Source organism: Heloderma suspectum, chromosome 3 (genome assembly GCF_057233095.1).
Source record: "Heloderma suspectum isolate Gila_16-S chromosome 3, 16-S_ref, whole genome shotgun sequence".
NCBI classification, from domain to species: domain Eukaryota; kingdom Metazoa; phylum Chordata; class Lepidosauria; order Squamata; family Helodermatidae; genus Heloderma; species Heloderma suspectum.
In genome coordinates, this window is record NC_139460.1 from 210,671,004 (window position 1) to 210,695,581 (window position 24,578).

General features: G+C 46.7%; 1 protein-coding gene across 1 annotated transcript in view; it reads right to left on the minus strand.

Annotated features, from left to right (window-relative positions):
* The window catches only part of CTNNA3 (catenin alpha 3), a 1,165,030-nt gene that overhangs the window by 473,323 nt on the left and 667,129 nt on the right, over positions 1–24,578 (minus strand). The window contains exon 9 of the mRNA XM_084845397.1: positions 13,695–13,787. Coding sequence (XP_084701523.1) covers positions 13,695–13,787 — 93 coding nt within the window. The remainder of the gene's footprint in view (positions 1–13,694; positions 13,788–24,578) is intronic.

Consider the following 24,578-nt stretch of genomic DNA (forward strand, 5'->3'; position numbering starts at 1 on the left):
CACAATGATGTACCAGATAAGACTTAGGTCTGATCCAGCAGGACTTCTTATGTTCTTATGAGAAATTATGTACTGTAATCAACAATCATGTCCCCAAACTCCCATACTGCTGAACATGACCACACTGCTTTCAACAACAGCTACTATAGTTTGGATGTATTAAGTAAAACCTTGCATAGGTAATGTACCATCTACTGAGAACTTTGTATTATGCTTCCTTTATATTAGTATTAATTGATAAAAATGCAAAAAAGGCCCAGGTACAGTCCCAATCATAAGACTTGCCTAAGTCACTCTCCCATGCCCATGTATAGAATGGGTTATCTTCCGCTGATGGCATTTGGAAGGTATTATAAACAGATGATATTAGACCTTTAGTTGAAGTAACAGCAGTTTCTATAAATTATTCTAAAGAAGTGAGTGGACTCTTGGCTGCTTGCTTGAAGTGTGCCTGGCTAAGAAAATGATGTGCTTGCTGGTACTGATAAAAAGGCCATTTCTTTTCACTGCTAAGTGAAGAGATCAGGACAGAACTCAAGAGAATGTGCTCCCTCTGCACACCCTTTCCCCTTGTTAGGACTGAATTCCCACCTACTGTGCACCTGTTAAGATAAATGTCATCTCTGACCTTAATGCACACACAAACCAGTTGAGATAACATGCACTAGCTGTGGCCCTTCCAGTAATATGCACACGCATGATAACATGAACCAGCGGAGTAAAGATGCACCAGCTAAGAGAAATCAGTGCTGCTGACTTTAACCACAGAGTGGGTCGCGCATGGCCCAAGAGGTTTTGCCACCTGAGATAAAGGGACAAACAGCATCCACTCCCCTAACTCAAGGTGAATGCTGCTCAAAGCTGATCAAGTTATTTTGGCATCCAAGAAAACCCCAGGAGTGTCTCTCCCACTCCCTACCAATAAAAATGGGCTGGATTAGGCTGAACAAACTGAGACTCAATCCTGACAAGATGGAGGTATTGTTGGTCAGTTGTTGATCCACCTGGGTGAATAGTGTTCAGCCTGTTCGAGATAGGGTTACACTGCCCCTAAAGGCTCAGGTTCATGGTCTGTGGGTGCTTTTTGACCCAGCACTGCCTGCCATTAGCAGCAGCTGACATGACCTCTGTGGCTTCAAAGCACCTTTTATCAGCTTTGGCTGATACACCAGCTGCGACCTTACCTGGACAGAGATAGCTTGGCCACCATTACCCATCCTCTGGTATCCTCCCACCCATACTATTACAAGGCATTGTACTTTGGTCTGTTTTCAAACCATATGGAAACTTCAGTTGATGATTAACTGGGACGGGGCTGTATTACGCCTGAGCTGTGTCAGCTGATCCATTTCTGGACCCAATTTGAAAGTGCTGGTTTTAATCTTTAAAGCCCTAACTGGGTTGGGACCAGGTAACCTGAAAAAATGCCTTCTCCCATATGTATCTATCTGTACCTTAAAACGTTCTTCAGATGCCCTGTTCTGAGTGCACCTGCCAAAGAAAGCAAGGAGATTAACCTCTAGGAAGAATGCCTTTTTAGTAGGGATGGCGGAGAATTCCGCCACGGATCTCAGTGAGGCTGAATGCACTGGCATTCAGCCCCCCGGAATCCGTGGCGGAACGGCCTCCCACCCCCCGCCCCCCTGCGGATTCCCCCCAGGACGAAGCTTACCTGGGGCGGATGTTCCGGCGGCGGCAGGTCTGGTGGCGGCTGGTCTTTCGACCGGCTGCCGCAGCTGCCATTTGCATCTGCTGTTTGCCATGATAGGCTACGTAAATACTTACGTAGAAAAAAGAAAAAAAGAAAAAACAGCATACGCAAATGGCACAAATGTAGAAAATTAAAATAGTAATGCTCTCAGACCTGACTCCCCAGTGCCCTGCTGAACACTGGAGGGGGGGACTTAAGGGTGGCAGGGCATGAACTGAGACCCCAGCAGCTGCCCACAGATGATGCCTGCTGATGCTGGCCCTGCTGAAGGGCATTTGTCAGTGTGCTGGTGTATCGGGATGGGTGAACTCGCCACTGCTTGCCCCGCATGCCGCTCACCGCCCCGCACTGGCTGCCCAACCTTGCTCACCACGCACACAGCAAGCCACCAGATGGTGAGCAGCACGAGGTGTCTTGCTGCTCTTGCAGCCACCATTTTGTGTAAAATGGCAGCAGCTGGAGTTCCTGTCACCACCCGTCAGCCCCTCATTCTCTCCTCCTTGCAAGAAGAGAACAAAGGGTTGGCCAGTGGTGTGGGACTCCTGCTTCCTCTGCCTATCAACCCCTTGCAGTCTCCTTGTGAGGAAGGAGACCACAAGAGGTTGAGAGGTGCAGGCAGGGGTCCTATCACCATGCGTCAAACCCTCAACTCCTGCTCCCGCATGACAACCCCTTTCTCAGGGTGGAAACTGAGCCCATAGAGCCCCAGAGCAGTTCTGATTCTGAGGAAGAGCAACAACCCATGGGAGAGGAGCGCACTCATCACTCACAGGCACAGCGGCAGGGAGAGATTCCTCCTGCCTGCATTCCTGAGAGAGATAGTGACCCTGGCAGCGAGAGAGCGGGGGAGGGGGCCTTGCTGGATCCTCGGCGCAGATGCAGGGAGCGGCGCCAGATGGAGGGCGCCGAGAGAAGGTGCTGTGCTCGCTTGGTGCTAAAACAATGGTCGCGTCCCGAGGACCCAAGGGTAAGAGGGAGGACCTCTCCATAGCCCGTAAGTTCAGAGTCTTCCCGCCCTTCTCCTTCAAACGGGGACCAACTGCCTTACCTGGAGTTTAGGCTACTCTGCTAACTACCCCAGTGCAGTTCCTTGCTTAGTCGCTGGTAATTAGCATCTGAAAGAGTTATTAAGTTGTAAAAGGAATAAAGCCTTGGAAAGAATCCTTTTCGTCTGTGTTTTGAGTTGGCTATTGGAGGGGACTGTAAGAGGCAGCTAGAGCACCCCTGACACCCTTGTTCTCTCCTTGCAAGGAGAGAATGAGGGGTTGGCTGGTGGCAAGGACTCTTGACACCTCCCATTCAACCCCTCATGGTCTCCTTGTGAGGAAGGAGACTGTGAGAGGTTGAGATGTGGTGCGAGCAGGAGTCCCATCGCCGCACACCAACCCCTTGTTCTCTCCTTGCAAGGAGACTGTGAGGGGTTGTTGGGCTGCAGAAAACTGCGAGGTTGCCTGATTCAGCATGTGCCAAATAAGGCAGGCTTGGGGGTCCACGAGCTGGAGTCTGGGGGGCTGAGCTGGCAGTAATCTGCCGAGCTTCAAGCCCCAACCAGACACCCATACCATCCCTACTTGTGAATAACGAATACATGCTCTATGGTCATGCCTGTCAAGAAGTACAAATGACACAGCCAGAAATGTCATAAGAGGAGCTTAAACAAAGGTAACTAAACAAAGCTGAAGGACGTAATCAGAGTTTACCACCAAACAAACAAGGCTTTGCTTCTTAATTTTTCAAAACAGAGAAGGATCGGGCGTGGGGGGGAATGTTGCCCTACAAGTTTGCACCGTATCCAGAAAAATAATGCTTGGGTACTGAGGAAGAAGGGGAAAAGTGATATAATAAAATATGGAATGTACATTGCCTGTTTCATGTTTGGGTTAAACATGGGTTGATATCTAAAACAACTACTCCACTCTGGCTCTTGCCTTAACTAGCCCCAACACAACAAAAAAAAAGGCTATCCAAGCAAAGTGTCTTATGAGGCACTACTCAGAAGTAGGAATCGGGGAGAAATTCATTCAGTTCACATTTTAATGCTAACTTACCTGACTTTGCGCTTTCAGCCAAGAAGGAAGCTCAGTTATCCTTATAAATTTGCAGTTCTCTGAATTCTGCAGTGGAGTTCTCCAATCAAAAAATGCTTACAAAAATGTGTGTATTAGGAGAAAGGCACACACACATTGCATATGATTTTTCATCATCAAAACTTTTTAAAAATCAAAGTGTGGGATGAACCAAATTTAAGATTGAAAAAATGAGAAACTGAGAGAAACCAAAATTGATAGATTTGTCCATCCCTTCTCAGAAGTAGTGGGAAGTTTGAATTAAAATCAAGAGTGATTAAAATCAAGAGTGATTTTGTGAAGTGCGGGACCATAGTACTTTATGGATGCAATCCTATGCATGTTTAGAGAGAAAAAGTCAATGACTGGCTGGGTGGGACTTGCAGGAACTTTTTCTGTCTAAACATGCATAGGATTTCACCCAAGGTCACAATCCTATGCATGCTTAGACAGAAAAAAGTCCTACAACTCCCAGCATGCCCCAGCCAGTTATGCTGGCTGGGGCATGCTGGGAGTTGAAGGACTTTTTTCTGACTAAATATGGATAGGATTATGCTCTAAAGGTACCATAGGGGATGGAAGCCCCCGAATCTACTTAAGCTGGTCATCCTACCCACAAGCAGAATCACAGGCAGTTCCAGACAGTTTTCTTGCTATAAAGACACATGTCTCTATTCTCTATTGTCTATCAGGTATAACAAGTCCAGTTAATTAAACCTACAGTTGGATTATCGTAAATTAGTTTAGTAAAAATGCTCCAGCTACATCACATATGATTTCAGCATGGCATCAAATCATGTTAAAACATTTATTGGCACCTTTAGGACTTTTCTTATTGCCTCTTTGCAATGATAAATATGGTTCTATTTATAGAGAGGCCATCTAGGACATGCGCCAAGTAGGTTTCATATTATTCTGAAAAAAACAAACTTGATTTCTTGAAAGTATTGTGGCTGGCATTTTATTAGGCACATAATATTAGAATGTAATGCTAAAAATAATTACAGCATATAGGGCTCACAAGGAGTGAGACAGGATAACATTAAGACAAATATTACTGTACATGAATATGCCACATATTTGTGCTTTCATAAAGCAACAGCGGATGTAAGGAGAAAACCAGATGGTTGTACCAAGCTGCGTATATTGTAAAAAAAAAAAAGTTCTTTGTGCAATTAAAATTTTTGTCTCACTACTGTCTGTATGTTAATAGCACACTTCAAACGTTTCTCAAATTTCTCAATTTCAATTTCAAGTTTCTCAGGGGCAGGTTCCCCCTGGAGGAGCATGTGAGGCCTTCTGGAGGGAGGGTAAAGCACTACTGACAGCTTGGCCATGAGTGGCTGAGCAGTAGCTAGGGATAAAATTCAAGATAGATTGAAATGAGCTCGGATTTCTAAGAATCCAACCTGCAAAATCCACTGCAGAGCGACCCCCTCAGGCAGCGTGGAGTTCATGGACTTTCAGATAATGTTTTTACTTTCCCAAAATTTACGCATACGTATTCGTAGGAAAATACGTACGTTTCTGCTGAGGAAACATTGAATGGAATGGGGGACAATACACGTAATGTTATGTATTGAGGTAAATTACGTAAATACTTACATAAATACTTATGTAATTATTTGTGGATTTTTCTGCATGACGAAAAAAAAATCATCTGCATCCCTCTGTGGGTGGACAACAGAACAAAAGGCACCTGGCAATCCGTGAAACACAGACGGAGCAGATTTTACACAGTCCATACATCCCTAGCAGTAGCAGCTTTCTGCAGCTGAATGGCCAGCTCAGGAACAGTACACAGAGGACCAAGTTGTTGTTGTTGTTGTTGTTCAGTCGTTCAGTCGTGTCCGACTCTTCGTGACCCCATGGACCATAGCACGCCAGGCCTTCCTGTCCTGCGCTCTCTCCCGGAGCGTGCTCAAGTTCATATTCATTGCATCGGTGATACTATCTAGCCATCTCATCCTCTGCCGTCCCCTTCTCCTTTTGCCTTCAGTTTTTCCCAGCATCAGGGTCTTTTCCAGAGAGTTTTCTCTTCACATTAGGTGGCCAAAATATTCGAGCTTCAGCTTCAGTATGTGTCCTTCCAATGAGCACTCAGGGTTGATGTCCTTTAGGATGGACTGATTTGACCTCCTTGCAGTCCAGAGGACTCGTAAGAGTCTTCTCCAGCACCACAATTCAAAAGCATCAATTCTTCGGCGCTCAGCCTTCCTTATAGTCCAGCTCTCACAGCCATACATTACTACTGGGAAAACCATAGCTTTGATTAGACGGACCTTTGTCGGCAAGGTGATGTCTCTGCTTCTTACTATGCTGTCTAGGTTTGCCATAGCTTTCCTCCCCAGGAGCAAGCGTCTTTTAATTTCATAGCTACAGTCACCGTCTGCGGTGATCTTGGAGCCCAAGAAAGTAAAATCTGTCACTGCTTCCATTTCTTCCCCTTCTATATGCCAGGAAGTGATGGGGCCAGATGCCATGATCTTCGTTTTTTTAATGTTGAGTTTCAAACCAGCTTTTGCACTCTCCTCTTTCACCCTCAACCAGAGGCTCTTTAGATCCTCTTCACTTTCTGCCATTAGGGTGGTATCGTCTGCATATCGGAGGTTGTTGATAATTCTCCCGGCAATCTTAATTCCGACCTCTGATTCATCCAACCTGGCATTTCTCATGATGTACTCTGCATATAAGTAAAATAAGCAGGGTGACAATATGCAGCCTTGTCGTACTCCTTTCCCAATTTTGAACCACTCGGTTGTTCCATGTCTGGTTCTTACCATTGCTTCTTGACCCTCGTACAGGTTTCTCAGGAGACAGGTAAGGTGGTCTGGTACTCCCATCACTTTAAGAATTTGCCACAGTTTGTTGTGATCCACACAATCAAAGGCTTTAGTGTAGTCAATGAAGCAGAAATAGACATTTTTATGGAATTCTCTTGCTTTCTCCATGATGCAGCGAATGTTGGCGATTTGATCTCTAGTTCCTCTGCCTCTTCGAAACCAAGCTTGTACTGCCGGTAGTTCTCGGTTCGCATACTGCTGAAGCCTAGCTTGTAGGATTTTGAGCATCACCTTGCTGGCATGTGAAATGAGCGCAATTGTGCGGTAGTTTGAACACTCTTTGGCGTTGCCCTTCTTTGGAATTGGAATGTAAACTGACCTTTTCCAGTCTTGCGGCCATTGTTGAGTGTTCCAAATTTGTTGGCATATTGAATGCAGCACTTTAACAGCATCATCTTTTAGGATTTTAAATAGCTCAGCTGGAATATTGTCATCTCCACTAGCTTTGTTGTTACTAATGCTTCCTAAGGCCCACTTGACTTCACTCTCGAGGATGTCCAGCTCAAGTTCAGTGACCGCACTATCATGGCTATCAGGGACATTAAGATCTTTCCTGTATAGTTCTTCTGTGTATTCTTTCCACCGCTTCTTAATCTCATCTGCATCTGTTAGGTCCCTGCCTTCTTTGTCCTTTATCATGCCCGTCTTTGCACAAAACGTTCCCTTGAGATCTCCAATTTTCTTGAAGAGATCTCTAGTCTTTCCCATTCTGTTGTTTTCCTCGATTTCTTTGCATTGTTCATTTAAGAAGGCCTTCTTGTCTCTCCTTGCTATTCTCTGGAACTCTGCATTCAGTTGGATATATCTTCCCCTTTCTCCCTAGCTTTTCGTTTCCCTTCTTTCCTCAGCTACTTGTAAAGCCTCATCAGACAGCCACTTTGCTTTCTTGCATTTCTTTTTCTTTGGGATGGATTGAGTTGCTGCCTCCTGAACAATGTTACGGACCTCCGTCCATAGTTCCTCAGGGACTCTGTCTATCAGGTCTAATCCCTGAAATCTATTCCTCACCTCCACTGTATATTCATCAGGGATATGATTTAGGTCATACCTGAATGGTTTAGTGGTTTTCCCTACGTTCTTCAATTTAAGCCGAAATTTTGCAAGAAGCAGCTCATGATCTGAGCCACAGTCAGCTCCAGGTCTTGTTTTGACTGACTGTATAGAGCTTCTCCATCTTTGGCTGCAAAGGACATAATCAATCTGATTTCGATATTGACCATCTGGTGATGTCCATGTGTAGAGTCGTCTCTTGTGCTTTTGGAAAAGAGTGTTTGCTATGATCAGCGTGTTCTCTTGGCAAAACTCTATTAGCTTTTGTCCTGCTTCATTTTGTACACCAAGGCCATGCCTGACTGTTATCCCGGTGATTTCTTGACTTCCTACTTTGGCATTCCAATCCCCTATGATGAAAAGGACATCTTTTTTGGGTGTTAGTTCTAGAAGGTGTTGTAGGTCTTCATAGAACCGATCAACCTCAGCTTCTTCGGCCTCAGTGGTTGGGGCATAGACTTGAATTACTGTGATGTTGAATGGTTTGCCTTGGATTCGTTCTGAGATCATTCTATCATTTTTAAGATTGTACCCCAGTACTGCTTTTCCCACCCTTTTGTTGACTATGAGTGCTACTCCATTTCTTCTAAGGGATTCTTGCCAACAATAGTAGATATGATGGTCACCCGAATTAAATTCGCCCATGCCTGTCCATTTTAGTTTGCTGATTCCCAAGATGTCAATGTTCAATCTTGCCATCTCATGTTTGACCACCTCCAGCTTACCTTGATTCATTGATCTGACATTCCAAGTTCCTAAACAGTATTGTTCTTTACAGCATCGGATTTTCTTTTCACCACCAGACACATCCACAGCTGAGTGTCCTTTCGGGTTTGGCCCAGCCGCTTCACTCTTTCTGGCGCTACTTGGAAATACCCTCTGCTCTTCCCCAGTAGTATATTGGACACCTTCCGACCTGAGGGGCTCATCTTCCAGCATCATCTCTTTTAGCCTTGTGATATGTTCCATGGGGTTTTCTTGGCAAGAATACTGGAGTGGGTTGCCATTTCCTTCTCCAGTGGACCACATTTTGTCAGAACTCTCTGCCATGACCTGTCCGACTTGGGTGGCCCTGCACGGCATAGCTTATGGCTTCACTGAGTTACACAAGCCCCTTCGCCACAACAAGGCCTATTCTAGGCCTTCATTTTCTGCCAAGGGGTGCCTTTCCTCCAACTCAGGTTCCAGTGAAGCAACAGCATGATTAGTAGCAACCCACTAGGGACCTATTCTGAGGCATGCTGGTTCAAGGGCAGCAACCTTCCCAACTTTCCAGAGCAGCCTTTCAATGGGGTCTGAGAGGCTACAGATAGGGCCAGACCCAAGGCTGGCCCTACCATTAGGAGCTCCCTCGGGCAGCCGATCTGGAGTATAATGAAAGGGCAGCAAATTGTTAGTTATTTAATTTGTGTATTATTGCAGATATGAGGAGATGCGCTCATGAAGTTTTCTGCCTCACGTGCCACAATAACTTGGCTGGCTTTGGTTACTATGCACCTTCACTTGGGTAGTGGGGAGCAAAATGTCCTCAGGCAGCAAAATGTCTTGGGAAGGCCCTGGCCAGCCCTGTCATGTGGCACTCTAAAGGGGAGCGGGGGATAAATGAAGGTAAGAAGTGTGTCTCAATGGTGCAGCAAGACTTTTTGGCCTTATGCAGTGGTGGGGAAGAGCCACAATTCTGGATCTACTTAATTCATCAAGATGTCTTGGGTCAGCACTGGCTGAAGAGGGAAGAAAGTACCAATGAGAAGTGCACCCAAGGATGCTAGAGGTGCTCCATTATCTCCTTGGAAGCCTATGTGCACTTGTTGGGCTCCGGGTGTAGCTCTATATTAGGGGCCTAGAAAGTATGGCCCATGGGTGCATCACTTTGCCAACATATTAAAGCAAACTGAACTGAGTATAGATTTTGGTAACAGAGATCTTGCAAGGAAGATGTTTTCACATAAACATGCCCAGGATGGAGCTGTGAGTAATCTACATTTTCCAACACATCTACTCTAAGATAACATGGGAAGGACTGCCAATGTGTGGTTGCTTCCAGTGCCAGTTTTATGCCACCCACCCCCCAAATGGGAAACAGTGGAATGGGAAACAGCCATGCCATCAACTCTTCCCATATGACCTCAGGGTTCTCCCATTACACAAATGGTGTGGGGAAAAGTCACAGTGCAGTGGCTTCCACAACACTAAGGCAATCAAAGAAAGGGCCCTAAGTTGATACTGCAGCATCTCAGAACTCTCTCTTTAACTAATATCTTCACACACACGCTTTTAAAAAAAATTCTGGCAATCACTTGAAATCTTGAGGCCTACATTTATTGAAAATTTGTTAAACTATATCTGATCATTGTGTGTGTGTGATGGGGTGTGGCGAGGTTCGGTTTCAGGATATTTTTATTTAATAAGATTGTATGTAGGCAGCACATGCAAGGAATACATTAGGGAAGACTACTGATGTGCTTGCATAGAAAAGGAGGAGAGCAAGGCTTCTCATTTGCAAGGATGGATCTTTTCAAAGGGAAAAGAGCAAAATATGGAAAGGGAAATTATTTAAAACTAGAGATCTCCAGTTGACTGGTTACTTCAGTTCAATATGCAAAATACAACTCCTTCCATCTACTGCTTTGCTGCCTCCATAATGTCTTTGGTTCTTGGCTTCACGCAACCTCCAAACCCCCTTTCTCTCTATGTGCCCAACATAACCAGACCTGCCAGTCCCCGAGCCCTGTGTGAAGGGTTTCTACACCACTCTCTCCTTGATCCCTCCATTTTACAATTCCATGACTCTTCTGCTCCACATTCCTCCAGAACTGTGCTTCTCCAGTCCTTCACCCAGGTACTTTCTTTTCAGCCTATTGCCTGCTCTGCCTTTCTTCCTTCAGGCACCATTCAGCTGACCATTATACCCAGCATGAAAATACACACAACAGAGTTGTAGCCTAGGCCTTATATAGCAAGTTGATCACTGACTGTACATGAGAATTCATTCATTTGCCTCATATTGGTATTTCTGATCTACGAGAATACAAGCAGAGAAAATGCTCTGTCCAACACATCAACTTCACAATAAAGAGAGGGAGTTATTTTACATGCCTAATTTATTTTACCTACCTAAAATAATCTCAAATTACTGGAGGGAACAGTTTAAGGAAAATATTTATTTCAATGAAAGCAGGATCTTCTATTGGCTTTGCTGTGGGTGCTCAACCAACAGGACTTGCAATGAAATGTTGCACTGTGGAGTGCTTCTGTCCAGGGTCCAGCGAGCCTCCCTTCCCTTCACAATACTCTGTTCCATTTTCTTTCCATCCATCCCCACCTTCCCTGCAGACACTCAGAATTCTGGCCACTCAACATGCTCAGTCCTCATAAGGATGTTTGTGGGGATGTCCTCTTAAGGGCACAGTCCTATGGACTGTGCCCTCACCACTTGGAAGCCCCCAAACTCAGGGGCTTCCAAACTTCCTATACCCTCCCAAGCTGAAGACGGCAGGGAGGGAGGAGCAGCAGAGGCCATGTTCACCTCTCTGTCCTTGGATCTCCTGAATTTTTGCTAAACAGGCTTTTCAGCCTGTCTAGTGATGGCGCTTCAGAGGGGGAGGGAAAGAGGCTGGAGGAGGCTGGAGGAGGCTCAGGATAATCTGTATCCTGGCCTCTCCAGTGTCCACCCCTACCACCGAAATGCCCCTTTGTCTCCTCCTCCAAGGACACTTTTCCAACCTTGGAGAAGCAGCTGGTGTGGTTTTTTCCATGCCAGCTGCAAAGGGGAGGGGGCAGATCTCCAGCTCCCTCTTCCAAGATTGGAGTGCTGTCTCTTCGAGGGATGTCCTGAACCATCCTATCGTCCCCAGGTGTTTTTTAGGGATGGTGCGGGCATCCAATTCAGTCTGGGAATCTGGCAGACCTGCTCCTGCCTGCGACCCCAAGCCCCATTCGCCAAGCCCCTGCCCCAGCTCGCCCCCTGTCCACACAAACAATGAAAATTTTCTTACATACACTGTGTGCCTTCGTGAAAATGCACATTTCACACATGAGACTATGTGCATTCACAAAAATGTGCATTTTCACGCATACAAAAACATGCGCATTTTTGCGATCACCAGTTTGTTTGTTTTTAGAAATGGTGACTGTGGAGCTCAACAAGGCCACTGGGGTGAGTGCAGGATGCTTGCTGAGAGTGGGAGCGGCTTGAGCACAGCCTGAGGACTGGCGAGTGGGGCAAGGGCCGGGCAGGAGTCTGGAGAACCTGGATGGAGTTCAGGAGTTTGCACATCCCTATGTTTTTTACCTAAATATTTTTTCCTACCTCTGCAAACTCATACCATCCCATGCTGCATGACACTTGCTGGACACCCACCAGCCACCAAACCCCGTTTGTGTCGTGTGCTGAGCCACTGGGTGGTCTGTGGGCACCTAGCAAGTGCTGCACAGCCTTCTGCTCCTCCCCTGAAATGCCATTTTGTGCAAAATGGCGGTTCAGCCCTTTCTGTAAAGCTAATTAAACCATTTGCACCTGTGATTTTGCATAAACGGGCCTCTTTACGGCCACCATTTGTGCAGAATTGCAATTTGTGGAAAAGGCCAAGCTGCCACTTTGCACACAAGGGTGGCTTAGCGGAGCAGTGGGGACCACCACACTTGCCTGACCTGGCATGAGTCAAGTCAGGCAAGTAGAGGGGTCTGCGAATTGGTGTCCAGGGAGTAGGGGTGGACAAAACTCACTTACCTGTCCTCGAAGTTTTTCGCGGTGGGGGGGAGGCGCTTCGCTGCTCCCCCCGCGAAGTTCAGGCCAGGGGGGGGAGGCTTCCCGCCTCGCCTGGCCGAAATTCAGGCCGGGGGGGAGGCTTCCCGCCTTGCCCGGCCGAAGTTCAGGCCGGGGAGGAGGTGCCTCGCCTCGCCCGGCCGCGAACTCAAATTTAAAAAAAAAAATAAATAAACACCCCCGTGATAGGCTACGTGAAGATTAACGTAGCCTATCATGGCTAGATCTGCAAAGTCAGCCGTGATAGGCTACATTAATCGTCACGTAGCCTATCATGGGTGACTTTAAAAAAAAAAAACACGTACGCAAATGGCAGCCCCCATAGGGAGCCACCATTCGCGTTCCTTATTTGGTTGCCGTAGTCTACGTAAATCTTTACGTAGACTACAGTGACCAAATAAGGAACGGGAATGGCGGCTCCCTATGGGGGCCGCCATTATCCGTACGCGCTTTTTTTTTTTTTTAAAGTCACCCGTGATAGGCTACGTGACGATTAACGTAGCCTATCATGGCTGACTTTGCAAATCTAGCCGTGATAGGCTACGTTAATCGTCACATAGCCTATCACGGGGGCGTTTTTGTTTTTTTTTCTTTGATTGGAATGGCGGTGGCGGCAGCTGGTTGAAAGACCGGTTGCCGCTCCCGCCCCGGACGAACACCCGCCGGACCACCGGCCGGACCCGCTGCCGGGAGGGACATTCGGCAAAGGTAAGTCCCGTCCCGGGGGGGTGCGGGGGGGGTGAGGAGAATTTCTCCCCGAAACTTGTTCGGGGGGCCGAACACGTTGGCGCTTGGCCCCCCGAAGTTTCGGGGAGAATTATCCGCCATCCCTACCAGGGAGCTGAGCTGGCGGGAACCTGCCAGGCTCGAGCAACAAACCAGGCGCTTGTGATATCCCTACTGCAGACCATGGAGTTCCCACAGGCATGCTGATACCTCTCTCTTTTTTCTCAGTAACTTCATTTTGCCCATCGTAATTCAGTACCTGAGCTATATAGATTGTTGTTTCTTATAGTTTGCTACAAGTATACATCATACTTTAAATATACAAAACACAGGAAACACATACAAACCACAAAATCATTTATCAAAAAGATATTGACGCTCATTCTATGCATTTACTAAAGAGAGAGAACAAGAAAAGGGAAAAGAAGGCTGTAACATACTAAGAGCATAACATGTATTGGGGTTTTTTTCTTTACACTTATAAACAAGAGTTCTTTTCTCCAATGTGTTCTACCATATCTGTGAAGTCATACCTGAGGGCACAATGTCTCCATATGACTGGCTGCTGTTTGGACAATTTTAATTCCTTCTTCATTTGTTGATACTGAGCAAGCAAGATTAGCCACCTAGAAGGGGAAAACATAAAAGTGTTGGTATTTTCTCCCAATATAGATCCATGGATTTTGTAGTTTTAATTGTTGTGAACTGCCCAGAGAGCACCGGCTAATGGGCAGTACAAACATGTATTAAATAAAGAATGACTTGTGAAATTGTTTCAGAATGTTATCTACTTGCATAAGGCTTTCAGCACCTTTAATTCCAGACAATGTCCTATATGTATTTAGAAAGGCGATATGCTAAAATGCCAATGACAAGTAGATTCTAAACCTGCAGTGAACAGGAAATTGAAGCTGGCTGCCATTATTTGTTATACTGCCAGACTTATACTTTCCTATGGAGAAAATGTGTATTACCATTTATTACTGCATGGATAGAAAGAACTGACCCAGAGAAAAAGCTGTGTTTTGGTAAATAATCAGGATAATTATATCACTGCTAGGTTAGCTCTTGTTGCTGTGGCCTCGCAGAACCTTAGCTGTCAGCTGGTGCAGATTGCAATAGCGACCTGTTGACATAAATGATGCGATAGAGCCAGCTGGAGGGAAGGCCTGTTTGTCCCCGGAGACACCTGGCTGAGGTTGTCTGTCTCCTTCTCCACAGAGCACCACCACCTTTCCAGGTATTTCCAGGGCTCTTCGCCTTTCGCTCTTAGCCTTTGGCTCTCAGCCTGTGGCATTTCCGAGACAAGCAGGCTGGCCAATGGGAACGTTGCTAGCAGAGAGGCGTTTTCCGTCTCTTGCCTCCTGAGCCTCATCTGCCTGCTTGAGAAAAGACACAGGTACCAGCAGAGCTGGGCATTTCACAGCTGCTCAGCTCAGTACACCCCAGCAACCAGCAGCAGCAGAGGGCAGCAGCTTGGAAAACAGAGGGGGAATTGCGGATATTCACCTGCTCCTCAGCTATTGCCCTGAGGGCCAGGGCACTCTATTTTAGACTGTGATTTTAACATAAGCTTGGGAAATTCATTGGACAATCTAGGGGGAATGGGGTGCCCCTATCAGTGTGTTCATGGGTAGGGGGAGTTATGGCATGGAGGGATTAACAGGCCAGTTGATGAGAGGTGGGGCTAAACACCTTATGCCTATCCCCTCTAGTTGTTCCTCTAACCAGATGGTTCCTGGCTGCCTTACCAGCTTGCCCTGGATCTGGTGGTGCTGTTGCTGAATGCCAGATTGGTCCAACACAAAATCTCCCTCAGTCATGATTTAGCTGTGGATGAGAGGGCCGACCTGCTGTGCATTACTGAGACCTGGATGGGGAAACTGGGAGGGGTTAGTATCTCCCAGCTGTGCCCTCCTGAGTACTTTGTGTAGCACCAACATCAACTTGAGGGTCAGGGAAGGGAGTTGCTGTGGTCTATAGGAATTCTATCTCCCTCTCTAGGCTTCCTGTCCATTCGAGTTCCAATCTTGAGTGTTTGTACTTTGTGTTGAACACCCAGGACAGACTAGGGATTCTGCTGGTGTACTGCCCATCCCTCTGCCCTTCAGTCTCCCTGCCTGAGCTGACAGAGGTGGTCTCAGATTTGGTGTTGAAGACCCCTAGAATGATGGTTCTGGGGGACCTCAACTTCCATGACAAGGCTGCTGTATCCGGGGTGGCTCAGGACTTCATGGCCGCCATGACAATCATGGGGCTGTCACAGCATGTCATCAGTCCAACACATGTAAAAGTAGGGGTGGTGGAGAATTCCGCCACAGATTCCAGTGAGGCTGAATGCACTGGCATTCGGCCCCCCAGAATCCGCGGCGGAACAGCCTCCTGCACCCCCGCCTGCCCTGCAGAACCCTCCGGAACGGCCCTTACCTGGGGTAGATGCGGCAGATGCAGCAGATGTGGTGGTGGCGGTGCGGCGGCAGTGCAGCAGTGGCAGCGGAAGGTGCTGCGGCAGGGGCGGCAGAAGGTGCGGTGGGGGCGGCAGGTGCGGTGGCGGGGGCAGCACGTGTGGCAGCGGCAGGGACAGCGGAAGGTGCGGTGGCAGCAGGTGCAGTGGCGGAAGGGGTGGCAGCGGCAGGGGTGGCAGGTGCAGCGGCGGGGGCGGCAGGTGCAGTGGCGGGGGCGGCGGCAATGGCAGAAGGTGCAGCGGTGGAAGGTGCAGCAGGGTGGCAGTGGGGGCGGTGGCGGCGGTGGCGGGGGGCGGCAGCAGTGGAAGGGGCGGCGGAAGGGACGGCAGCAGAAGGGGCAGCGGCTCTAGGGGCAGCGGTGGCAGGTGTGGCAGTGGGGGCAGCAGTTGTGGCAGTGGGTGGGGCAGTTGCGGCAGCGGCGGGGCAGCGGGGGCAGCTGGTCTCCTGGCTGGCCGCGGCTGGGCACAGCGTACACAAATGGCGGCGGCTATGGCGGCTGCCATTTGCATTCGCTATTTTTAGCCGTTCTAGCCTACGTAAATATTTACGTAGGCTAGAACAGCAAAAAATAGCAAACGCAAATGGCGGTCGCCGTAGCCGCCACCATTTGTGTACGCGTTTTTTTTTTACTTTGCTGTGATAGACTACGTAAATATTTACGTAGCCTATCACAGTTAAGTACAGGGATGCAAACGTTCCTGCTGCCCAGCGGCTGGATGTCCGGCTGCTGGTAGAGCCAGCCGGCGGCTCCGCAGAATCCCCGCGGAGCGGAGCTGGCCGGGCAGGATTCCGGGGGGAGGGACAGAGTGCCTCCCCCCCCACCGTGAAGCAAATCCGCAAAACAGTAAGTGACTTTCGTACATCCCTTTGTAAAAGGCCACATGCTCATATGGTTTTCTCAACTGGATATGAGGATGGTGATCAGAAAGTGAGGAAATTAATTTATATCTCCTTGTCATGGTCAGAGCACTTCCAGTTGAGGTTTAGACTCTTGGCAGCCTTTCCCCTCTGCAAGGGTGGGGGACCTAATAAAATGGTCCACCCCTGGGGGCTAATGGATTCCGATAGATTCCAGAGGGCTCTGGGGGATTTTCCTGCTGGTATGGCTGATGTGTCCTGTTGACACAGAGGTCACTCTGTGGAATGCAGAGATGACTTGAGTGGTCAACACAATCGTGACCAAGTGCCCTCTCCCTCTGAGCAGAGCCTGAGCAGCTCTGTGGTATGCACCTGAGCTGAGGGCAATGAGCCAAGAGGGGAGATGGCTAAAATGCAGGTGGAGGAAAACCCGTGTTGCATCTGACTGAGCACAGCTTAGAGCTCATTATCAAGCCTACTCTGTGGTGGTGAGGGTGGCACAAAGGGAGTGCTTTCCCACCACCATTGCATCTTCTCAGTGTTTTCCAGTGCAGCTTTTCTGAGTGGTTCATGGCATGCTGCAATCTGGGCCAGGGAGAGAGATGGTGGAACCCTTGGTAGCATGCTGCAGCAAGTTTATGCAACATTTTGAAGATTAAGGGTGCAATCCAATGGGGATAGGCAGCTGCCTCTGAACTCGGAGGCAACCACCTATCCAATGCAGAGCAGGAGAAGCATGGAGTGGATTGTTCCCTCTGCACTTCTCCTCCCCTGTATTTGTGGCTAGACAGCCAATTTTGGCTGTCTAGCTGCAGGAAGGTGGAACGGGGGAGGAGGCTGCCAGTACGACACATAGGATGTGTTGTACTGGCATTTCCGCCTTCCCCACCCTGGAATGCCCTGTTTTTGGCTGCTCCGTGCTCCTCTTCTGATTGTGGAGCGTGGGGCTGTTCCACACTGACTGTGAGGCAGCGTGGAAGGGGGAAAAGGTTGGTTCTCCAGGGACCGACCTCAGAGCACAGGATCCACGGTTGGTTCCCAGAAAACCACATGTCCTATGGCTATCTAGCCGCTGACTAGCAGCCATAGGATCGCTCCCTAAGTTGCTCAAATCCATTCAACTTGGACACCACCATTAATGCAGCTCCATTAGTAGAGGTGTCCAGAGCACTGTTTGGTTCATTTTTTATTGGATGAGGCAGTAATTAGGCCACTTCTGAAAAAGCCTAACTTGGACTCGGATTACAGATGTACAGACTGTGTAAAATCCGTTCCGTCTGTGTTTCGCAGATTGTCAGGTGCCTTTCAGTCCACGCATCAACAGAATCAGATTTTTTTTTAGTTCCTTCATTTGTGCAATTCACATGTGTGAAAATGCACAAAATCCCCCAAAATGTGCATTTTCATGCTTTTGCCTGTGGGAAAATGCGTATTTTTGGCCAGGTTCTTTTTTAAAAAATTGCATATTTTTATGATGAAACTTACACAAAATCAGGAAAGTTAGAAAAATGCTTTGCAAGCTGACAGAATCTGCCCGACAGCAGAAAAGCCGGTCTGCTGCAGAATCCACCAGTCAGATACATCAAAATCTGAACTCATTTGGTTCCTTGCAGATTTCCCCAACATCCCTAACGCGGAAGACATTAACAACTATAGTGAACTGATGTCCACTATACTCTGCTTGTATATATGCACATAAACAGACATTACAAAGCCACCATAGTCTCCAGTACTTTCTGGAATCAGACCTTGTAAAGAGGCCATCTCTGGATCCTACTATTGCTCAGGGGAGGGAGGTGTGCAATACACTTCCCCACCCCACCTTTGTAACAATGTTTTGTCAGACTGAAAGCAAACTGATGTGGGATGAACAACTCTTAATTGAAATTGGTGATGTCAAGCTGGAAGGATGCAGAGAAATTCAAAACATACCAACTGCAAGAAATCCTGTGAACCTTTTTAATTAGGAGTCAACTCAAATGGCCTGGTGGAAGGACAAGATGTAATCATATTTGTCCACTGCTGTTGTATAATATAGAGACTAAGGTATCAGAGTGACAGTTTATTAGTTTGTGTCTTATAGTTCAATATATCTCAGAGATGTTTTGTTGCCTATACTGCCTTCCATTTCTCCCCTACCCTGACAACGCTAAATATTACAAAATACTGTACTTTAATAGGATAGCTGTTGTATTTCCAAAGTGTGAACAAATGGATGCAAATACAGAACTGTGCAAAATTATGTTATATTCCCTCAATATTGTGCCTTGCTTTCATTTGAAAAACCTTTGTCCCTAGGAAGTCTGTCAACTTCTGTTGAACAAAATCCTTTTAGCTTATCAAAAACTGTTAAGATAATTTGTTGGAGAGGGAGAAGAAAGGAATGCTAACAATGCACAAAATCTGCCAAAATGTAATTATAGCTTCCAAACGTCTACAGTTCAGATTGCTGGCATCTTCAATTATTGTTAAATTTTGAAATAATATCTCATGCATAATCATCCCCCTTTATCGTTTAATGATCCCATTAGGGATACAATCAAGAGGTAAAGAGCTCAATTACTTGCCCATGCAAGATTTAGTATATACAAACATGAAGAAAGGTATCCTGGGGATCAGTGACATATTTAGAAATTTGAAGTGTTATCACTTGCTGAATATTGTTCTATATTATAATATGAAGATAACTCAGAAATCCTCTGTGAAGAAGCAACCCATTGTTTTAATGATATTGAATGAACACAGTTAAATGAATACAAGATTTTTTAAAATCTCACAAAAACAGGTTTTATAAAGGCTGCATTAGTGCCAAAAATATTTATTAGAGCAAATCAGTAGACATAAAATCAAGAGATCTAGTAGGGAAAAGCTCATATAAACACTCAATAAAATTAAGTAAGATTTCCAAGAGAAAGTAGGTGATGATTTATGGATATTTGATACTTTTGGAAAACTATAGAAAGAGGGATTAGGAACATCAACTGTGAAACAAAGATACCCGAGTAAAATACTTAAAAGCAAAAAATGTTACCAAAAGGGTGGGGGGTGTCATATGCCTTAGTAATGATATTGAGGAAAGTGTTATTGTAGAAAACGTTTTTCTAAGCAACAGATTATAAAACAGATTACAAAACACAGGGAACCATTGAACTACTAGAGGCAGTTTGCTTAACAAGGAAAACCTGAAGGAAATAAAGAAATACTGAAATCCAGTATTTTTAAAAGGAAGAAATCAATAGTATTATGATGGCAGGCATTATCCCAACATTCTGTTCAGAAAGAATATGTAATAATTTCCATTTTTAAAAACAGAGAGCAAAAGGAGACCCAGGTTACTACAGATCAATAAGCCTTTCCAGTTTTCAGCAAAACTATATGGTAGACATTCCTTAACCAATACACAAACCCAGGTCTATTCTCCGAAAAGAAGAGGCAGACCTTGGAGAAAACATCTGCTTGTACTAATCAGTGATTTATACATTACTATCTAATTAAGGCACATACTATATCCACTTCTCCAACTGTTTTCATGATACTCTTGTGGCTCTTGATTGGGATTTCAAATCTACAGAGCTTTCTCCAGCCTGGTGCCCTCCAGAAGTGTTAGACTACAACTCCCAGAATCCCCCAGCCAGCTGGAGAGTACCAGGTTTGGCAAGGCTGTAATAGAGAAATATAAACTTTAGGAAAGAATGGTTCGAACATAAAACAGATCATGCACTTCCAAGATTGCTAAAACAAGGTGAACTATTGTCGGAATTTTGAAATATCAAGGAGAGCAAACCAAAGTTTCTTGACAGAAGAACGAAATCTATAATGTACTCTCTGCAGATAATGCAGAATTAATGTCACAAGTAAAAACAGGACCTCATTATCTTTTGAACAGACTTTAACATGATTGCCAAGATTAGTTACTTGAGGCTAAATCCAGGAGGAGGAGGAGGAGGAGGAGGAAGAGTGGGTGTGGATGGGCCAAATGAGAAGTCTGCCAAATGGTAGACTGCAGAGATGGGCAACCTGATGCCCTCCAGATGTTTTGAATTACAGCTCCCATAATCCTTGACCATTGGCCATGCTAGCTGGGTCTGATAGAAGCAGTAGCCCAATACATCTGAAGAATGCCTACCCCTGGTGTACTGATAACTAACAAGCAGAGGCAGTTTCTCCTTTAAATGTTTAGGAAAACACATTTCCATGAATGAGGGCAAGTGCATCATAAACTGGTAAATGTGCAGGGCCATAGCACAGTAGTAGAAAACTTTATTTCTATGCAGATGGCCCAGGACATCTGAATTGGCCCTCGGGCTGAAAGAAATTCAATAACCTAGATTTAGGGCTTCTGAGTAAGAATCAGCACTTTTAATTGCATCCAGAAACGAACTGGAAGCCAATACAGATGAGACAAAATTGCAGTGATATGAGCAGTAAAGCAGGCTCCAGAAATCAGTCTGGCTGTACATTTTGCCCCAGCCAAAGATTCCAAACACTTTTCAGACACAGCCCCACATAGGCTTGCTTGCTTGCTTGCTTATTTATTTATTTAGTTGCCCTTATTTTCGCCGTAGTCTACGTAAATCTTTACGTAGACTACAGGGACCAAATAAGGAACGCGAATGGCGGCTCCCTATGGGGGCCACCATTTGCGTACGTGCTTTTTTTTTTTTTTTAAGTCACCCATGATAGGCTACGTGACGATTTACGTAACCTATCACGGCTGACTTTGCAGATCTAGCCGTGATAGGCTACGTTAATCGTCACGTAGCCTATCACGGGGGCATTTTTTTTTTAACTTTTTATTTCGCGGCCGGGCGAGGCGAGGCGCCTCCTCCCCAGCCTGAATTTCGGCCGGGCGAGGCAGGAAGCCTCCCCCCCGGCCTGAATTTCGGCCAGGTGGGGCGGGAAGCCTCCCCCCCGGCCTGAACTTTGGGGGGAGAGCAGCGAAGCGCCTCCCCCCCCACTGCGAAAAGCTGCGAGACCAGGTAAGTGGCTTTCGTGCACTCCTAGTCACAGCCAAGAAATCAGCAAAGCCTCCATTGTAGGCTCGGTTTTGATTAGGGATGTATGAAAGTCACTTACCTTTTCGCACATATGATTCGCGGTGGGGGGGAGGTGCTCCGTCCCTCCCCCCGGAATCCTCAATGAGGGGGTAGGCAATCTGGTCCTCCCCCCTGGAATCCTGCCCGGCCAGCTCCGCTCCACAGCGGCTCCGCAGTGCAAGCTGGCCAGGGCCGTCCACAGCCAGTTTTCCATCCGCGGACTGGCTGGTGCGGACGCAAATGGCGGCCGCTACAGCAGCCGCCATTTGCATTCCCTATTTTTTGCCATTTTAGCCTACATAAATATTTACGTAGGCTATTACGGCGAAATAAAAAGGGGAATGCAAATAGCGTAGTGGGCGCTATTTGCGTTCCTTTTTTTTCTTGCTGTTTTAGCCTACGTAAATATTTACGTAGGCTAAAACGGCGAAAAATAGGGAACGCAAATAGCAGCCGCCGTAGCCGCCACCATTTGCGTACGCTGGGTTTTTTTTTTTTTGCTTGCCATGATAGGTTATGTAAATGCTAATGTAGCCTATCACGGCAAACAGCAGACGCAATGGCGGCCACAACAACTAGTCGAAAGACCAGCCGCTGCCGCCACCGCCGAAGCTGCCGCCGGAACATCTGCCCCAGGTAAGCCTCATCCCGGGGGGGGAATCTGCAGGGGGCGGGGGGGCAGGCCATTCTGTCACGGATTTCGGGGGGCTGAATGCCAGTGCATTCAGTTATTTAATATTGGTAGCTGGAGATTGTCAATAATCTTCCGGTATTCTTGAAGAAGGGCGATCTTTCATCTTGCATCCGGAGGTGGTATATGGCTCAAAACAGGCAGCCAGTATGTGGGAGTAGATCGTATCATACCACTAACAATAAGTATTGACTCATGCAGTTGTGTATCGATCTTTCTCGTGTGCGGACTATTAAGCCACACTGGGGCACAGTACTCTGCTGCTGAGTATACTAGGGATGTACGAAAGTTCTGCCACGGATCTCGGGGAGGCCAAATGCCAGCGCATTCGGCCCCCCAAAATCGGTGGCGGAACGGCCCCCTGCCCCCCCCCCGGGACGGGACTTACCTTAGGCGGATCTTCCTGGCAGTGGCATCTCCGGCGGCGGCTCTGCCGCCGCCATTTCCAGGTAAAAAAAAAAAACTACAAAAAAACGTGATAGGCTACGTAAAGATTTATGTAGCCTATCACGGCTAGATTTAAAAAAAAACACTGTGATAGGCTACGTAAATGTTTACGTAGCCTATCATGGCTGATTAAAAAAACAAAAACAAAAAAACGCGCGTATGCAAATGGCGGCGCCCATGGGCATCGCCATTTGCGTTCCTTATTTTGGCACGTCTTAGTCTACATAAACATTTATGTAGACTAAGACGTGCCAAAATAAGGAACGCAAATGGTAGAGACCATGGGCGCCGCCATTTGCGTATGTGCATGTTTTTTTGTATTTTTTTTAATCAGCCGTGATAGGCTACATAAACATTGACATAGCCTATCATGGCTGACTGCAGGGACGCAAACGGCGGTGGCTATGGCCACCGCCATTTGCATCCCTGCTAGCCAGCGGCCGGATGTCCAGCTGCTGGCGGAGCCGGCCAGCGGCTCCGCAGAATCCCTGCGGAGCGCAGCCGGCCGGCCAGGATTCCGGGGGGGGGAGGAACGGAGCACCTCCCCCCCCCAGCCAGGATTCTGGTGGGAGGGATGGAACGCCTCCCCCCCAGCATCAGCATAATCCGCAGAAAGGTAAGTACCTTTCGTACATCCCCAGAGTATACCAGACTGAGTGCAGTCATTATTATAATAATCCAATCAGAATGTGGAGTTTCATTTTGGCTGGGTAAGCAAATTCCCAAGCACATGGGCTAGCAAGTGTAGACATAATATCGCTCACTTTAGATAGGGCTAGAGCTGAACAAAGATTTAAAAACATTCATTAGTATGCAAAATTACTTCAGTCTGGTTAAATTACCTCAGAGTGCACCAGTGTCGAATATATCAACTATTTTGCCTTGAAGTCAGTCTGGTCGTAGCAAACTTCAGGCAAAGAAAAGCAGTAACTAAGCTTAGATTTATGCAGATAGAAACTGCAGTCCTGACAGACAGATGATTAAAATTGCTGGCTTGTAGAATTTGCAGCTGGGACATAAATCTTGGAGATATCCATCACTATGGAAATACCCCTTATATGGGCTCTTAAAGGAAAAATACATAACCGAATTGGTAACTAAAGTCCTCTTCTGGATAGGGGAGAAAATTGTATCCAGTGTTAGTCCTACTTAGAGTAGACACATTGAAATGGATGGAGCTTAAGCTAGACTAACATTGGATACAACCTATTGGCTTGGATTGTAAGGTATTAATATCAGGAAGTTCACAGAAGGGAAGTTTCCTGGTGCCTCCTCCTGCAGAATTTCTTTCTTTATTGTTCATATTTATTAAACATCTTATAAAACAGATTCTATAGGTGTTGTCTAAACAATATAATATAAATCCAATACAACAATCTTTTTAAAAAACACACACACAAAATTCTCAGTCACAGCACAAAAACACAATTACCAGCAGAATAGCTCAGTTTCCATTGCTGTGTGGCCCAAGGATGTGGACAAGGTGCTCATAGCTGTAAGGCCAACCACTTGGTCTCTCAACCCAATCATAGCTAATTAAAACTAGCTGGGGGCTGGAGGCTGGAGATGGGTCCAGAGTGTGTGGTAAATGTGTCACTGAGGGAGGGGATGGTGCAAATCACCCTTAAAGTGGGAATTATGTGGCCCATTCTGGACCCAGACATATTGGATAACCATCGCCCAGTTGCTAATACCCCCCTCTTGGGGAAGGTACTCAAGAGAGTGGTGGTGGCCCAGCTCCAGAGACTCTTGGAGGAAACCGGTTTTCTAGAGCCATTTCAGCCTGAGTTCATACCTGCTTTTCAGATTGGATCGGCTTTGGTCTCCCTAATGAATAATCTTTCTTGGGAGAGGGAGAGTGGGAGTGCAATCCTTTTTCTCTTGCTCAGTCTCTCAGCAGCTTTTGATTACCATTGACCA